Below are 16,535 nucleotides of genomic sequence, written 5' to 3' on the forward strand. Positions count from 1 at the left end.
AAGTTGTTCAGTTACTTTAATCTTAGAAAGTGTTTTCCATTATCCTAAACTACTTTTGATGTTTGAATGTTTTATTTTATACTTGGTTATTGTCTGTAATAGTACTTGTTTGTTCGGTGTTTTCAAGACTGGTTTGAGTATTGTATTCTGTAATAGTTTGGTTGCTTAATGAACAAATAAGAACCATTACTTGGTGTTCTATCAGCTTCTCAATCAAGCATACACATCTCAATAAGGTATTATACATGCAATCAAACAATCACAAAATACATACCATTTACTCAAAACGACCTAAAACATGCTCAAAACGACCTAAAATGTGCTCAAAACGTGTCTAACTTTCACTGCATCTTTCAAAACGACCTAAAACAGCTTACGTGCAGGTTCGTAACTCATAACCTACGAAAAAAGTTCAAATATTGTGAAAAAAGCACTACAAGACCCAAAATGGCAACCAAGTGTGTAAGTGCAACAAACTTAGTTCAAACCAACCTAACAATAGTTCAAAACGTGTCTAAGTATCACTTGAACTTTCAAAACGACCTAAAAAAGCTTACGTGTAGGTTCGTAACTCATAACCTACGAAAAAAGTTCAAATAGAGTGAAAAAAGCACTACAAGACCCAAAATGGCAACCAAGTGTGTAAGTGCAACAAACTTAGTTCAAACCAACCTAAAACATTCTCAAAACGGTGTCTAGGTATCACTTGAGTTTTCAAAACGATCTAGCAAATCCTAAGTGTAAGTTAGTAACTCATAATCTACCAAAAAGGTTGAAAAAAGCATTTCAAGACCAAAAATGACAACCAAGTGCAACAAACTCAATCTAACCTAAAATGTATTCAAAACGTGTGTAAGTATCACTTGAATTTTCAAAACGACCAAGTAATGCTTTAGTGTAAGTTTGTAACTCACAACCTACCAAAATTTCAAAAAGTATGAAAAAAGTTGTCAATCGAGGGGTGGAGACGTATCTAGGGTGTTTTTCTATGAACACACCTAAACAATGGGTTAAATGGCTAGCTTGGGCTGAATTAAGTAATACGTCTACTAACGAACTTGAAAACAAAACACATCACACTAAAAAACACAAACATCCCTTTAACTCAACAGAAGCAGCTCGTTTTACCCTTGCACTCACTATCACATTACTATCATGTTTGTCAACTGTCAAACTAACTCTTTTAAGTTATTTAGTGTGACACTACAAAGTTATGAACACCATAATCTTAATTAAAACCTTTTAATAAACAAATGCCAAGTTACTACTCAAGAATGGCAAGGAATTCAAAAAACATGACAGCTATCCTAATTGGTTGAAAATGAGAAAAAGAAAGTTAGCCAGACAACCTGTTTGGACTACAAAGCCAGCAGATACGATTCCTCAAATTTGACCATTCACTCTCCATACTCCACAAGTCTTCAAGCACATGATGCTGCCTTCTTTCAGATGAGCAACATCATTCCGATCTTAACAGTCAGAAGAGCAAATCAAATCAATCCTAGCATATTCACAAATCACAACTAAAAAGTACAAACATTACAAAATAAAACATGCAGCGATATCAACAAGCATTCTGATAAATAATTAGCCAATTAATTGACGTTACAAAATAAATAAAGAAAAAAATCATTGGAAAGATCACTGCTTAAATGAAATTTGAAATATCTCCCAATAGTTTTGATCGGTTACCCGAGTTGTGAGAGTGATCGGTTGATATTGCGTGCTTCCTTCAAGCGCTCCCCAGCTGCACCTGTTAGCTTCTGCCTCCGGAACCAGGTAAATCAATAAGATTTATTCTACTTGTTTTAAAGCTACTTAAACCATCTGCCAGTCTCTGCACAATAAAGTACTAGTCAGAAATGTACCTTGTCTCATACTGAGTTACTTTTTCACATGATTTTTGCTAGCAGGATAAATTAGTTTAAGCTCTAGAAGGAACCAACTTATCCCCTTAAGGGAAACCAAAACAAATAATTAAGAATAATGAGGATACGAAGTGGTCCTCGAGAGTAACCAGTTACAAACCCAATGAAAAAGCAAGATACAATTGTTATATTTTTGAAGTTCAGTTTTTCTTTAAGCCAACTTGAGACAAGAAGTAACCAACTGATGTGTAATGAAAATACTCACTTCAGAAATTTCTTTTGGTTTTCCACTGAGAAACTTTTGATAACTTCCCAAAACATCTCAATGACATAATGCTCCTGAAAGCATGAAATAAAAATTCAAATTCCGAAGTTCCCACATTTGGTTTTTCAATCCAGCAGAAGCATTAAAAAAGTGAAGATATTTCTCCGTTTCCTATCACAAATTTCTTGATCATGGTTGTGCCTGACCAAACAGAGCATTACAAACAATACAAGTCCAAAGTTTGTTTTCATAGTCATAGAAACATAAGAGAGGACTAGAAGTCTGAATAATGGTAATCAATTTATCACCCAGTTTCAAACACTAATACAGGCATATACATTGTATGAATTCGAAATTAATTGAAAAATATTAAAAAGAATCTAAACGATGACCAACTCCCTAAACTCCAAAGACTTCAAAACCATCTCCCAATTACCCGGGTGAGATCTTCCAACATCATCTACAATTTTGAAGTTTAATTGACTTGACATCACAATTCCGATTGCACTACAATAAATCTAGTATTCGATATCCTAAACCAAGAATTGTTCAACCTCCAAAGGAAGATTAATTGTAACTAATCTTCTTGCAAGATTTCAAATTTTCAAAATTTTATCGAACACAATATGCAAAACAATTACGCAGAAAAGAAAAGAAACAAAAATACATATATAGAAAAAAGGGTTTAATAGAACTTACCCTATGATAACCACTTGAATAAGTAGTATGTGTCCGTAGGTCATCAACATCCAAGCTGTCCAGTGAACCTGATATTGAAAGCTGAAATGAAATAGACCAGTCAAAGACAGCAACTCGATTTATCCTGGAACCACAAAAGACCAGCAACAAAACTTCATAGTATTTAGCCATTGGTCCATGATTTGACCTAAATTAGGGTTCTCTTTATGTTTTTCTTATCATTTCCCATCGCAAGGGAATTTTTTTTCCCACATCTTTTCCCCTTACAAGGACTTCAGTTGTCACCACTTAGAGTCCATGTAGGCTAAAAATAATCTAGTTCACTTTGTTTATTTCTCAGATTTTAATGATTAGTAAAATTCTGCCTCTACACTTTTACGAGCATTGTGCCTCTTCGAAAATGAACAACTTGAATCTTAAGGAAGACTAGTTTCCTTATCCAGAACCTGAATCTTCACTTCATCAAGGAAACCCACATCTATTCCTTCAGGTGAACTCAATAAGGAAGACCCCGATGCCTCTAGGGTTTAGGCTTTGGTTGGTTGCTGCCCAGATCACAAGATCAAGTGTACTCCTAATCATTCTAGGTTCTTGCTTTAATTAGTTTAGTGTTTCACGTCACATGAAAATTAAAGGTCGACAATGGCACATTATCAAAACTACTAACCCCCTCCCCCCTCCCCCCACCCACACACCCACACAATAAGAAGAATAAAAATGCAAATCTAAGTGCTTAACCCTACTGACTTTGTATGGTCTAGGAGAAAAAATGTTCCTCCTTTAACATACTTCTTTCCCAAATAGTATAATTAATACTAGCATGAAACAGGATTCAAGGCACATGAGGCAGTTGATGTGCAATGATAAACGAGTCATCAAGAGATTATATAACAGCAAAACAGCCTTTTCATGCAAACCACGTTACTATCTCAGTGAGTTAGTGATACCTGGAATTCATGCTCATTGAACATGTTGATCCATTCTTTCTGTATAAGCTGCTGAATCCCTCTCAAAAAATGAGAACTTTGTTGTCGTATCTGAGGAGGACATGTTTTCAATCAACATTGGAGTAGGGAGACACATTGGATAAACAAGGGACAAACTATGCTGAAAGTTCAAACGATGATTGGCAACAAAGATGAATGAATGTGATGACATTTTCACAGGTGACACGACGGTTTTTTCCTCCAGGAAGTAGCTCTTCTTCAATTTGCTTTCCATATTCATTGTTTATAATAACAAAATATAGCTCTAGTTCAGGAATGTCACCTTCATAATTTAAGATAAGAAGTGAGAAAAAGATTCTACCAGGATACTAGATTGATCTAGATCATTGATCAACAGGCTAAGTGTGGTATCAGCTAAAAGTGATACCAGGGAATACACACCTTTAAGAAAATAAGGTGGCGATACAATTCAGGATCCAAGGATGGCAAGTCATTTAGATAGTATATACATGTTGTGATGATAAACATTGGAAATATTCAATGTTGGGTTAAATATTATTCCATCTTTATACCATGCAACCATGCAATATTAAAGTCTCATAAATTATATAGAAAGCTGATAGACCTCCCATAGTAAAGGTGGTATTCCCGTAGGGACAAGAATAGGAAGAAGAAAGAATGATTGAGAGTTAGTTGGTATTTTTCCATTTTGTGGGCCCTTAGGAATGTGTTTGTTAGAGTGGGGCCAAGTATTTTATTATTCTCTGAGCAATTACTTAAGCGTCTTGCGTGGGAGGGTATGGGTATCTTTTTGGACATATGATTTTGGTATAGACTCTCATAGAGCGTGGAGAAACTGGGGAGCTCTCAAATCCTTCCCCACAGTTGATAAATAAAATTGTGGCTAAAGCCTTAACAATTTTGGTATCAGAGCCATCTTTTCCTGGTATGGTTGGTAAGATGGAAGCTAGGATAGTTGAACTGGAAGAAGGTTTAGAGGGAGTAACCACAGGGACGACTGAAATGGAAAGTAGAGTATAAGCAAAATTTTTACAAGTGGAAGAACGACAATTAGCATTTGAAAGGAAGATGAAGAAACAATTTGCGGAAGCAGAAGTTCGAAGTACAATGGCTGAACAAAAGATTGAGGATAATCTGTAAAAATTGAGTGAGGATATGAAATTGTTAATACACAAGATGGGAGTGATGGGAAGTGCTTCAAAAGGATCCACATCTAGTGAAAGAATGATTACGGACAAGGGAAAGGGAATAATGAATGAGGAACAAGTTCAAGAAGAAAAAAGTGAACAAAAAACTAACCGCCGGTGGTGATGAGGGAGTTGGAGTACCATGTGCACCAAATATCCGTGAGATACCCCTTTTTGAAATGAGGCTACGAAACTGGAGGTGTCGATATTTAAAGGGGAGGAAGAAGAGAATGTGGATGGATAGCTACAACGTGTGGAGCGCTATTTTGTGGTGAATATCTGACGGGGAGAGATAAGTTGGATGCGGCGGTCCTGTGCTTGGAGGGGAAGCTTTGGACTGGTATCATGGAAGGAGGATAGAAAGAAAATCGGCAGCTGACAGAATTCCGATAGCTTCTGTGGCCAGATTCAAAGCGTCCGACCATCGTCGGTGTTCAAAACAGGCCATTATTCCCAATTCCAAAAGATTTGGCTGCTGATTTGTCTATGCAAGTGTCTCCAGTAGAAGTATTGGGAGTTCGCAAAACAATAGAAAAGGAGGACAACTTAGAAGTTTTGATCCGTTGGAGTGAGGACACTTGAAAGTGCAACATGGGAACAAGCTGCTCTTATTCAAGAACAGTTTCCTGAATTCCACCTTGAGGACAAGGTGGCTCTTTGGGGGGCGGATAATGATAGACCTCCCATAGTAAACGTGTATTCCCGTAGAGACAAGAATAGGAAGAAGAAAGAATGATGAGAGTTAGTTGGTATTTTTCTATTTGTGTGGGCCCTTAGGAATGTGTTTGTTAGAGTGGGGCCAAGTATTTTGTTATTTCTCTGAGCAATTACTTAAGTTGTCTTGAGTGGGAGGGTATGGGTATCTTTTTGGACATATGATGGAATTAAAGAGCTCACCTGTCTTAAAATAACGATCAGGCATCTGATGTCCTTTAACGATAGTGGCTTCTCCTGCTCATAAAACTCCTCATTGTCAATTATTATGAGCATGTGCCTGATTGATAAGGAAAGAAGTGATCAGGACATGCCGAATCTTATAACATACCATATAATTATATAACATCAGATGAGGAATTAAAGAGAAATTCAAAAGTAGAGGAACAGGAATAAAGAAGATAATCTTACTTGTACACAGGACAAAAAACAGCCAAAGTAATAGCCAACCAGGTGCATCTCCTGATAAATATGCCAATTTCTCTGAAAAGGATGACCATTTTTTATTCTCGTGGCACTTTTTAATAAAACTCCAGAGTACTGGAACTAACTCCACTCTGTATGCTAGAATATTGTCATAATTTTTTATGTCCCACACCAAGTTGTACTTAAAAAGATTTTTTCAAAAAAAATCTTATAGAGTTTTTTTTTTTCTTTTTTAAATGAAGTACATGCATGTTATGTTTCTCGTTATTGAGAAAACATGACCTTTAAACCATTACTAACGCCATTATATCCAAACAGCAAGGTACACAAACCTAGTAGAGGATGACACATGCAACTTTGTCCATTGGGTAGAGAGAGGTGTGAAATGTGAATGTCCGCCACAGTAAAGGAAGAGTAAGAATTTGAGAGGAGAAACTCCAATTGGATCAACACGTGGGCAACAACATGGCTTCTTACCAACATGAGAATCAAAGAGACAGCGAGTTCTAGAGAAGCCAATGAACTCTTGGAATGTGAATCTGCACTTCCTGCAATAGTTTGAGTGTGAATTAGTTCTCTGAAAACACCTGCAGAGGATAATCCACGACAAAACAGAATGTCTATAAAAAAAAACCATTTGCAAGTAGAAAAAAAAGGAAAGTACATTTATACCTTCCCTGTCAAAGTGATATCCCTAATCAACGCATATGCATTTCTTTCCAGGAAGTAACCAACAATTTTACAAACCCATGGGAGTTCAGGTTGTAATAAGAAAATAATTGTGTCTAACAATAGAGTTGCAGGTGTGTTAGAGTTCACAGGTGCAGCCAAAAGTTGATTCCTCAATTGGTTTCTATCAAGAACAACATCAAGTAAGAATAATTCAGAGGAAAAATAAAGACAACTTATCATATATATAAATAAGATTAGTCTGAATTCGTTAGCTGAATGTAAAAAAACCTTTATGTCAATTATATATATATCTGAACAAAATCTAAGAAATATATCACTTTTCAACAAAAGAAATATATCATATACAATTAAAAGGATCATAGCATAGAAAGCCAACAAAATCAACAATGATAGATCAAACATTTGTTTTTCCATTCAAAACGTTAAAAAGGATAAGTTTTTAATAAGGAATGTTGAAATGGAAAAAACTAATTACCTATTATGGTGTACAGTCTGGATGCAAGCATATGCAAATTTCTTAACTCTCTAATCCACTAAGGCCTTGTTAAGTACATAATCCTTGCTAGCGAAAATGCTCAACATATCCCCTATATATGTAAGAGAGAGAAAGGTAAGAAAGTACTAACACTAAGAGATATGTGCTATCAAATAGAACACTTTAAGATGATATTATCAATTAGAAAACCAAGCATAAAGCAACATAAGCAAAAATAACAAACAAGGGCACCACAGTGGTTCAGAAACAAATCAATATTTTCATTTGTCACTTTTATAATAATTTCCCAAGGGAAAATCCTCATAACAATCCTCGTTTCCCCCTACTATGGAACGGGGAGGATTCCTCCTCTTTTCATAGCCCTTGTCAAACTCAATGCTAAGTTTGACTGCTCCCTTCGGAGTGACAACAAGCCTTGTTTTCCCCCTAATGTGGATCGGGGAGGATTCCTCCTCTTTTCAAAGCCCTCATCAAACTCGATGCTAAGTTTAGAACGCTAAGAGTAGGTGGTTTGGTTTTGGTTAGGCCAAAAGTAAAGTTTTTGCTAAAAGCTCTGATAGTTAGGGAACTCAACACATTCTACTTGACCGAACAAGTTGGCTCTTTGTTTTTTTATGGGATTTTTCTAATGTATATTGCATGTGTTGTTTGTTTTTTTATAGCTCTTGATTGTCTAACCTTTTTACGTTTTGCATTTGCAAGTCTCTCTTTTGTTTCTTTGGTATGCAATGTGGTAACAAGGTCTTGCTAGAACCGTGGGCTAACCTTTCTATGGTTCTAAACTTAGTTTCTAAGTTTGACTGCTCCCTTCGGAGTGACAACAAGCCTCGTTTTCCCCCTACTATGGAACGGGGAGGATTCCTCCTCTTTTCAAAGCCCTCGTCAAACTCAATGCTAAGTTTGACTGCTCCCTTCGGAGTGACAACAAGCCTTGTTTTCCCCCTAATGTGGATCGGGGAGGATTCCTCCTCTTTTCAAAGCCCTCATCAAACTCGATGCTAAGTTTAGAACGCTAAGAGTAGGTGGTTTGGTTTTGGTTAGGCCAAAAGTAAAGTTTTCTGCTAAAAGCTCTGATAGTTAGGGAACTCAACACATTCTACTTGACCGAACCAAGTTGGATCTTTGTTTTTTATGGGATTTTTCTAATGTATATTGCATGTGTTGTTTGTTTTTTTATAGCTCTTGATTGTCTAACCTTTTTACGTTTTGCATTTGCATGCTCTCTTTTGTTTCTTTGGTATGCAATGTGGTAACAAGGTCTTGCTAGAACCGGTGGGCTAACCTTTCTATGGTTCTAAACTTAGTTTCTAAGTTTGACTGCTCCCTTCGGAGTGACAACAAGCCTCGTTTTCCCCCTACTATGGAACGGGGAGGATTCCTCCTCTTTTCAAAGCCCTCGTCAAACTCAATGCTAAGTTTGACTGCTCCCTTCGGAGTGACAACAAGCCTTGTTTTCCCCCTAATGTGGATCGGGGAGGATTCCTCCTCTTTTCAAAGCCCTCATCAAACTCGATGCTAAGTTTAGAACGCTAAGAGTAGGTGGTTTGGTTTTGGTTAGGCCAAAAGTAAAGTTTTCTGCTAAAAGCTTGATAGTTAGGGAACTCAACACATTCTACTTGACCGAACCAAGTTGGATCTTTGCTTTTTTTATGGGATTTTTCTAATGTATATTGCATGTGTTGTTTGTTTTTTTATAGCTCTTGATTGTCTAACCTTTTTACGTTTTGCATTTGCATGTCTCTCTTTTGTTTCTTTGGTATGCAATGTGGTAACAAGGTCTTGCTAGAACCGGTGGGCTAACCTTTCTATGGTTCTAAACTTAGTTTCTAAGTTTGACTGCTCCCTTCGGAGTGACAACAAGCCTCGTTTTCCCCCTACTATGGAACGGGGAGGATTCCTCCTCTTTTCAAAGCCCTCGTCAAACTCAATGCTAAGTTTGACTGCTCCCTTCGGAGTGACAACAAGCCTTGTTTTCCCCCTAATGTGGATCGGGGAGGATTCCTCCTCTTTTCAAAGCCCTCATCAAACTCGATGCTAAGTTTAGAACGCTAAGAGTAGGTGGTTTGGTTTTGGTTAGGCCAAAAGTAAAGTTTTCTGCTAAAAGCTCTGATAGTTAGGGAACTCAACACATTCTACTTGACCGAACCAAGTTGGCTCTTGTTTTTTATGGGATTTTTCTAATGTATATTGCATGTGTTGTTTGTTTTTTTATAGCTCTTGATTGTCTCACCTTTTTACGTTTTGCATTTGCAAGTCTCTCTTTTGTTTCTTTGGTATGCAATGTGGTAACAAGGTCTTGCTAGAACCGGTGGGCTAACCTTTCTATGGTTCTAAACTTAGTTTCTAAGTTTGACTGCTCCCTTCGGAGTGACAACAAGCCTCGTTTTCCCCCTACTATGGAACGGGGAGGATTCCTCCTCTTTTCAAAGCCCTCGTCAAACTCAATGCTAAGTTTGACTGCTCCCTTCGAAGTGACAACAAGCCTTGTTTTCCCCCTAATGTGGATCGGGGAGGATTCCTCCTCTTTTCAAAGCCCTCATCAAACTCGATGCTATGTTTAGAACGCTAAGAGTAGGTAGTCTGGTTTTGGTTAGGCCAAAAGTGAAGTTTTCCCCCATTTTTTATGGGCTTTTTCTAATGTATATTGGATATGTTGTTTGATTTTTTTATAGCTCTTGATTGTCTTACTGTTTTATGTTTTGCATTGTCAAGTCTCTCTTTTCTTTCTTTGGTATGCAATGTGGTAACTAGGCCTTGCTAGAATCGGTGGGCTAACCTTTCTATGGTTCTACATTTAGTTACTAATTAAGTTTGATTGCTCCCTTTGAAGTGACAATAAGTTTTGTTAATGTCGACCCTTTTCTAAAGGGATTTAGTTCATTGTGGCTAGACAAGAGGCTTCTAACTCATGTTTGACAAGACAAATTTGTTAAAACCATCCCAGTTTCTAAAGAGAGCCTCCTATCCTTTTTTACTCTATCTAGGCTAGGTTTGGACTAAGTGCATCATAGGTAAGTCACGACAAAGCAACAAAGGAAGACAAAGCTAGAAAAGTATCCATGCACTTATTTATTATACATTCAATCAAGCATTCACAACACACATACCATTTTCTCAATCATGCATTCACATCTCAATAAGAAATAGCTAAAAGGAGCTTAAAACAAAAAAGACAGCAGCTTATGCTCAAATTTCAGCACATATACTCATCAAAATTCAGAATTTCACATCATAAACCCGAGCTCAGTGCTCAAGGGTTGCCAATCATGCTTTTTATGCAAGATCTAATTAAGCTAAGAAGGTATAATGCTCATTATTGTATGGAAAGAATTCTGAAAAATTTTGAAATTTGGGCAAAATTTGAACCCCCAAGTTTACACTAAACATGCAAGCTAAGCAAGCTATTACCCACACCCACTCAAAAAATTGCTTTTTCTGTCCTAAAAGCTTTTGAAAATCAAAGTAAATGGAGAAAAATAAGGGGGGAACTTTGGACTCCCCTGGAAGGATCGACATCCATGACTTTGGTTTGAAGCTTGCATGGATAAACCTTTTCATTCCTTTTTCATTGATTATTCATCCTTGTTCCTGAAAATCAAAGGAAATTCTCTCAATTTTATATATTACTAAAATTAGGATACATATAAGTCTTAACTAGTCTCATAGCACCCTCCATTCATCTTCCCCTACACTGGCTATGGTATCAAAATTTTCAATTAAGTAATACGTCTACTAACGAACTTGAAAACAAAACACATCACACTAAAAAACACAAACATCACTTTAACCCAACAGAAGCAACTCTTTTTACCCTTGCACTCACTATCACATTACTATCATGTTTGTCAACTGTCAAACTAACTCTTTTAAGTTATTTAGTGTGACTACAAAGTTATGAACACCATAATCTTAATTAAAACCTTTTAATAAATAAAATGCGAAGTTACTACTCAAGAATGGCAAGGAATTCAAAAAACATGACAGCTATCCTAATTGGTTGAAAATGAGAAAAAGAAAGTTAGCCAGACAACCTGTTTGGACTACAAAGCCAGCAGATATGATTCCTCAAATTTGACCATTCACTCTCCATACTCTACAAGTCTTCAAGCACATGATGCTGCCTACTTTCAGATGAGCAACATCATTCCGATCTTAACAGTCAGAAGAGCAAATCAAATCAATCCTAGCATATTCACAAATCACAACTAAAAAGTACAAACATTACAAAATAAAACATGCAGCGATATCAACAAGCATTCTGATAAATAATTAGCCAATTAATTGACATTACAAAATAAATAAAGAAAAACAAGCATTCTGATATTTTTCTATTTGTGCGGGCAGCCGATGTTCACAAAACAGCGTTTCGAACCCACGAGGGGCCCTATGAATTCCTTGTGATGCTGTTTGGGTTGAAACGCTTCGGCAACATTCCAATCAATCATGAGTGATGTTCTTCGCCCATATTTACGCAAGTTTGTTTTGGTTTTCTTTGATGACATCTTAATTTACAGCAAGTCCTTGGACGAGCATTTGCACCAATTGGCAATGGTTTTGGAAACTCTAGTAGCTCATCAACTGGTAGCCAACTTTAAAAAATGCCAATTTGCGGTTGACAAAATTGAATACTTGGGCCATGTTATTTCTTCAGAGGGGGTGGCAGCGGATCCAACAAAAATAGAAGCGATGGTTAAATGGCCAGCACCCAAGAACGTGAAGGAGCTAGGTGGGTTTTTTGGGGCTAACGGGGTATTATCGGAAATTCGTTGCAAACTACGGTTCTATTGTGCTGCCCCCTTGACACAACTGTTAAAAAAAGGTAACTTTAAGTGGAATGAGACGACCGAGAACGCATTTCAGCAGTTAAAAGTCAGCAATGATGTCTGTCCCGATGCTAGGTATTCCTGATTTTTCACAAAGTTTTGTGCTGGAAACTGATGCTTCGGGTGTGGGTATTGGGGCTGTCCTAATGCAAAATCAACGACCAGTGGCCTTTTTCAGTCAAGCTTTACCTATTACCCATAGGTTTAAGGCTGTTTATGAACGGGAGCTTATGGCAATAGTGCTGGCTGTTCAAAAATGGCGACCATATCTATTGGGTAAGCCTTTTGTGGTGCGTACAGATCAGAAAAGTTTGAAGTTTCTTCTTGAACAACGGGCTATCGGGGGAGAATATCAGAGATGGATCGCTAAACTATTGGGGTATGATTTTGTGATTGAGTACAAGAAAGGATTGGAAAACAAAGCGGCCGATGCCTTATAGAGATTACCACCGGTATTTGAATTGGGCCTCGTAAGTATTGTGGGCGGCTAAACCCTTCGGTTTTCATCGATCAAGTGGCTGGAAATGAATCTCTTAACAATATTCGATTATCCTTGATAAATGGACAGCCAGCTCCAGATGGATATTTGCTACAAGGAGGAGGATTCACCTAATATTACTTTATTATTAGCTGAGTTCCATAACAGCCCGATAGGGGGACATCATGGTGCATTGAAAACATATCAAAGGCTAGCAAGGGAGGTATATTGGCGAGGTATGAAAGCCCATATCCGCACCTATGTTGCTGAATGTTCCGTGTGTCAGCAAGCCAAATACTTGTCTTTAACTCCGGCTGGTTTCCTTCAAGCATTACCCATTCCGGACCGTGTGTGGGAAGATATTAGTATGGATTTTATTGAGGGCCTCCCCAAATCCGAGGGTTATGATGTTATATTGGTAGTTGCGGATCTTCTTTCCAAGTATGCACATTTCATCCCCTTGAAACATCCATTTGGTGCAAAAGTGGTTGCTGCTGTTTTTATGCGAGAGATTATTCGTTTGCATGGATGCCCCTGAAGTATAGTGTCGGATCGTGATCGTATTTTCACAAGTCTATTATGGGAAGAGTTGTGGAGGTTGTTGGAAACTCAGTTGAGATGAAGCACCACTTACCACCCCCAAACAGATGGTCAAACGGAAGTTGTCAATCGAGGGGTGGAGACGTATCTAGGGTGTTTTTCTATGAACACACCTAAACAATGGGTTAAATGGCTAGCTTGGGCTGAATTAAGCTATAATACAACAGTCCGTACAGCCACATTGATGACCCCCTTCGAGGCCCTCTATGGGCAACCACCCCCCTCTATATTACCATATGTGAAGGGCTCGAGCCGGGTGAATGATGAAGTAGACCATTTGATGAAAGAAAGAGATGAAATTTTGGGCGTTTTGAAGGCCAATTTACTGAAAGCACAGCAGCGAATGGTCAAATATGCTAATGCTAAAAGACGGGAGGTGCAGTTTGAGGTTCATGATTGGGTTTATGTGAAGTTACGCCCTTACCGACAGTCCTCTCTCAGCCGTTTTAAGCACACCAAATTAGCCCCAAGATTCATTGGTTCATTTATGATCGTGGCACGAATTCGTTTCGTTGCATACCGTTTGGCCCTTCCCAAGGAATCGCTTATACACCCGGTCTTTCATGTTTCTGTTCTTCGCAAGGTCGTGGGTTCAAACAGGCCCATATTCCAATTTCAAAAGATTTGGCTGCTGATTTGTCTATGCAAGTGTCTCCGGTAGAAGTATTGGGAGTTCGCAAAACAATAGAAAAGGAGGACAACTTAGAAGTTTTGATCCGTTCGAGTGAGGGGACACTTGAAAGTGCAACGTGGGAACAAGCTGCTCTTATTCAAGAAACAGTTTCCTGAATTCCACCTTGAGGACAAGGTGGCTATTTGGGGGGCGGGTAATGATAGACCTCCCATAGTAAAGGTGTATTCCCGTAGAGACAAGAATAGGAAGAAGAAAGAATGATTGAGAGTTAGTTGGTATTTTTCTATTTGTGTGGGCCCTTAGGAATGTGTTTGTTAGAGTGGGGCCAAGTATTTTGTTATTTCTCTAAGCAATTACTTAAGTTTCTTGAGTGGAAGGGTATGGGTATCTTGATTTTGGTATAGACTCTCATTAGAGAAGTGTGTAGAGATTGGGAGCTCTCAAATCCTCCCCCACAGTTGATAAATAAAATTTTGGCTAAAGCCTTGACAAAAGCTAATGTAGAACATCCCCCTTCTTTATGTTTCTTGAGTTTTATCCTAGAGGAGGTGTTTGAATTACCATTTTTATAGTTTAGGATTAGTTATTTGAATTAACAATTTTGTATCTTGAGTTAGTTATAAGTAAACTAACTCAACCCCAAGTTAGTTTAACAACTCTTGTAATCTCCAGCCTATAAAAAGGCTTCTCATTTTCATTAATAAATGATAAAAAAAAAGGCATTGTACATAAAGATTTCCTAGCTTTGCAATTACAGCATCAAAAGCAATGTACAGTTCAGATGAGACTTTATTCCAGTATAGAGTAGCTCTGTAATTGCAGATCAAGAAAGTGAATGTAGCATGGAAATCCCAAATTCAACATTTGGAAGTTAGCAATTGACAATCTCATTAGTAGGCAGTGCACCCATAATAAAATGTAAGATTTTTAGAACCCTAAAAATTCAAGTAACTTGCAACTAGTCATTGTCATGACCATCAATACTACGATTAGTGGATCAGCACAAAATACAAAACAGTAAGACAGTAAATCTTTAAAAACCTTACTTCTGTTTTAACTTGCTCAAGAAGAATGTTGCAAAAAGTATATCAACAAGAGTTCCTTCAAACATGACCTACAGGAAGAAGGGTAAAACAACAACATCCTGTCAAAAATCATTTAATGTGATTGAGATCTTTTAGCATGACTGCTTGAGAACTTTTAGCACAACCGGGCAGCAACTTCAATAACAGAAAAACATGCATAATGTAGGAAGACAGCAGATTTCAAATTATGACATTGTATTTATGAATGTCAGGCGATACATTAATGTTCCAAAATTCAACCAAAGTATGGGTGAAAGATATATAAGAATCTTCCACGATAAGGCCAAGACCAGGATATCCTTATCCAAAAAAAGAAAAAACTAATCAACCAAAGTAAATTCCATGTATGATTGGGAATTATGGCCATACCTTTGCCAAAAGAACTTCGAGGAAATGGAAAAACTGGAGATGTTGCTCATGTATCATTCCCGAACCAGGATTGGGGTAGAGCAAATGGTCAGCAATTTGCTGGATTACCAAGCAGAAAATAACTTATATTAGAAAAAATGAACAATACATACCCACATATTACTGAAATTTTATGAAATAGATTTCAAGCAACCAATTTTTATATTGAAATGTGATCTCACAACTATTTTTATTTTGAAAAGCGATTTCAAACAACTATGGCTGTCTCATCACGCTTCATGTTATCCAATAATACTACAGGATTAACAAAGCCATGCCATGCTAATAATAAGGAATGTCGTGATAACCTTAAATAAACCATACTGCACGTCAAAGGCTGCCCGTGTAATGTTCTCCATGACATCTTTAAAAATACCACCACCATCAATTCCTGCCTCCTCAACTCCAAATTCATTAACAAAAGACACACGTATCTGCATGCAGAAAAGTGAAGCAGTTGACCCAACACAAACAAAAAAAACTAATAAACAATTACAAGTAACTCTGCAACTATAGGATGCAGAAGAGGGAAGGGTCGTTTTCACGAGGGCAAAAAGAAAAAGATAGGAAAAAAGTAAGATAACAATTTCATTTTTCATAAATCATGGAAGTCTGAAATTACCGATCCTTGAAGATCAACTTCAGACAATGCACTCATCTGACTGAAAGCATCTTCCAATATATGATTTCGTCGAATTCTAAACCGTTTCTGGCAAAAACAGCAAGAGATCCATTCCTTTGCCTAGCTGCTGCTAGTTGTGTCTGTGAAATGAGTTATAGAGAAAGTAACCATAAATAAAAATATCTTACATATTTCTATAACTAACAGTCGTCAAGAAATTCAATATTGTGGATAAGGAAACCAAAAAATAACTTGCTTACAGTGAAAATCTTAACCCTGCTAGTAAACGTACTAAAAAGGGAACTCGCTTGTTATATCATTTGCTCTGGTATTTTCTATCACTGCCTACAAAGAAACAAGGCCAAGTAAATAATTAGAATTACGATCAGATAGCAGGTCGTTAGAACCAAAACATTCATTGAGAACAATTACCTGTGAAATGAAATAATCATTCATCGCGTCAGCATGGAAGTCACTGGGTGGTGTAAACTGCCGTCTATTGTTCCAGTCTTGCAACTACAACGAGACAATTTAATCTTAGTAGATCGACAAAATGATGCATGGATAAA

General features: G+C 37.4%; 1 protein-coding gene across 2 annotated transcripts; it reads right to left on the reverse strand.

Annotated features, from left to right (window-relative positions):
• Window positions 1–1,413: 1,413 nt before the first annotated feature.
• LOC116405777 (E3 ubiquitin-protein ligase UPL6-like) lies at window positions 1,414–16,045 on the reverse strand. 2 transcript variants are annotated; one of them, XR_004218867.1, is made up of 8 exons: window positions 15,967–16,045; window positions 15,653–15,778; window positions 15,306–15,404; window positions 14,898–14,965; window positions 2,833–2,913; window positions 2,134–2,207; window positions 1,693–1,837; window positions 1,414–1,469 (listed from the first exon to the last, which is right to left on the reverse strand). XR_004218867.1 is itself a non-coding variant. In XM_031889570.1 (7 exons), the coding sequence occupies exons 1-6, from the start codon at window positions 16,000–16,002 to the stop codon at window positions 2,135–2,137; spliced, it is 483 nt and encodes a 160-aa protein (XP_031745430.1). In that variant the 5' UTR covers window positions 16,003–16,045; the 3' UTR covers window positions 1,895–2,028; window position 2,134. The 2 variants fall into 2 exon arrangements, 1 of the variants encoding a protein (XP_031745430.1); XM_031889570.1 differs by lacking the exons at window positions 1,414–1,469; window positions 1,693–1,837 and adding an exon at window positions 1,895–2,028.
• Between the last annotated feature and the right edge of the window lie 490 nt (window positions 16,046–16,535).

This window comes from Cucumis sativus, unplaced genomic scaffold, assembly GCF_000004075.3.
Source record: "Cucumis sativus cultivar 9930 unplaced genomic scaffold, Cucumber_9930_V3 scaffold31, whole genome shotgun sequence".
NCBI classification, from domain to species: Eukaryota; Viridiplantae; Streptophyta; class Magnoliopsida; order Cucurbitales; family Cucurbitaceae; genus Cucumis; species Cucumis sativus.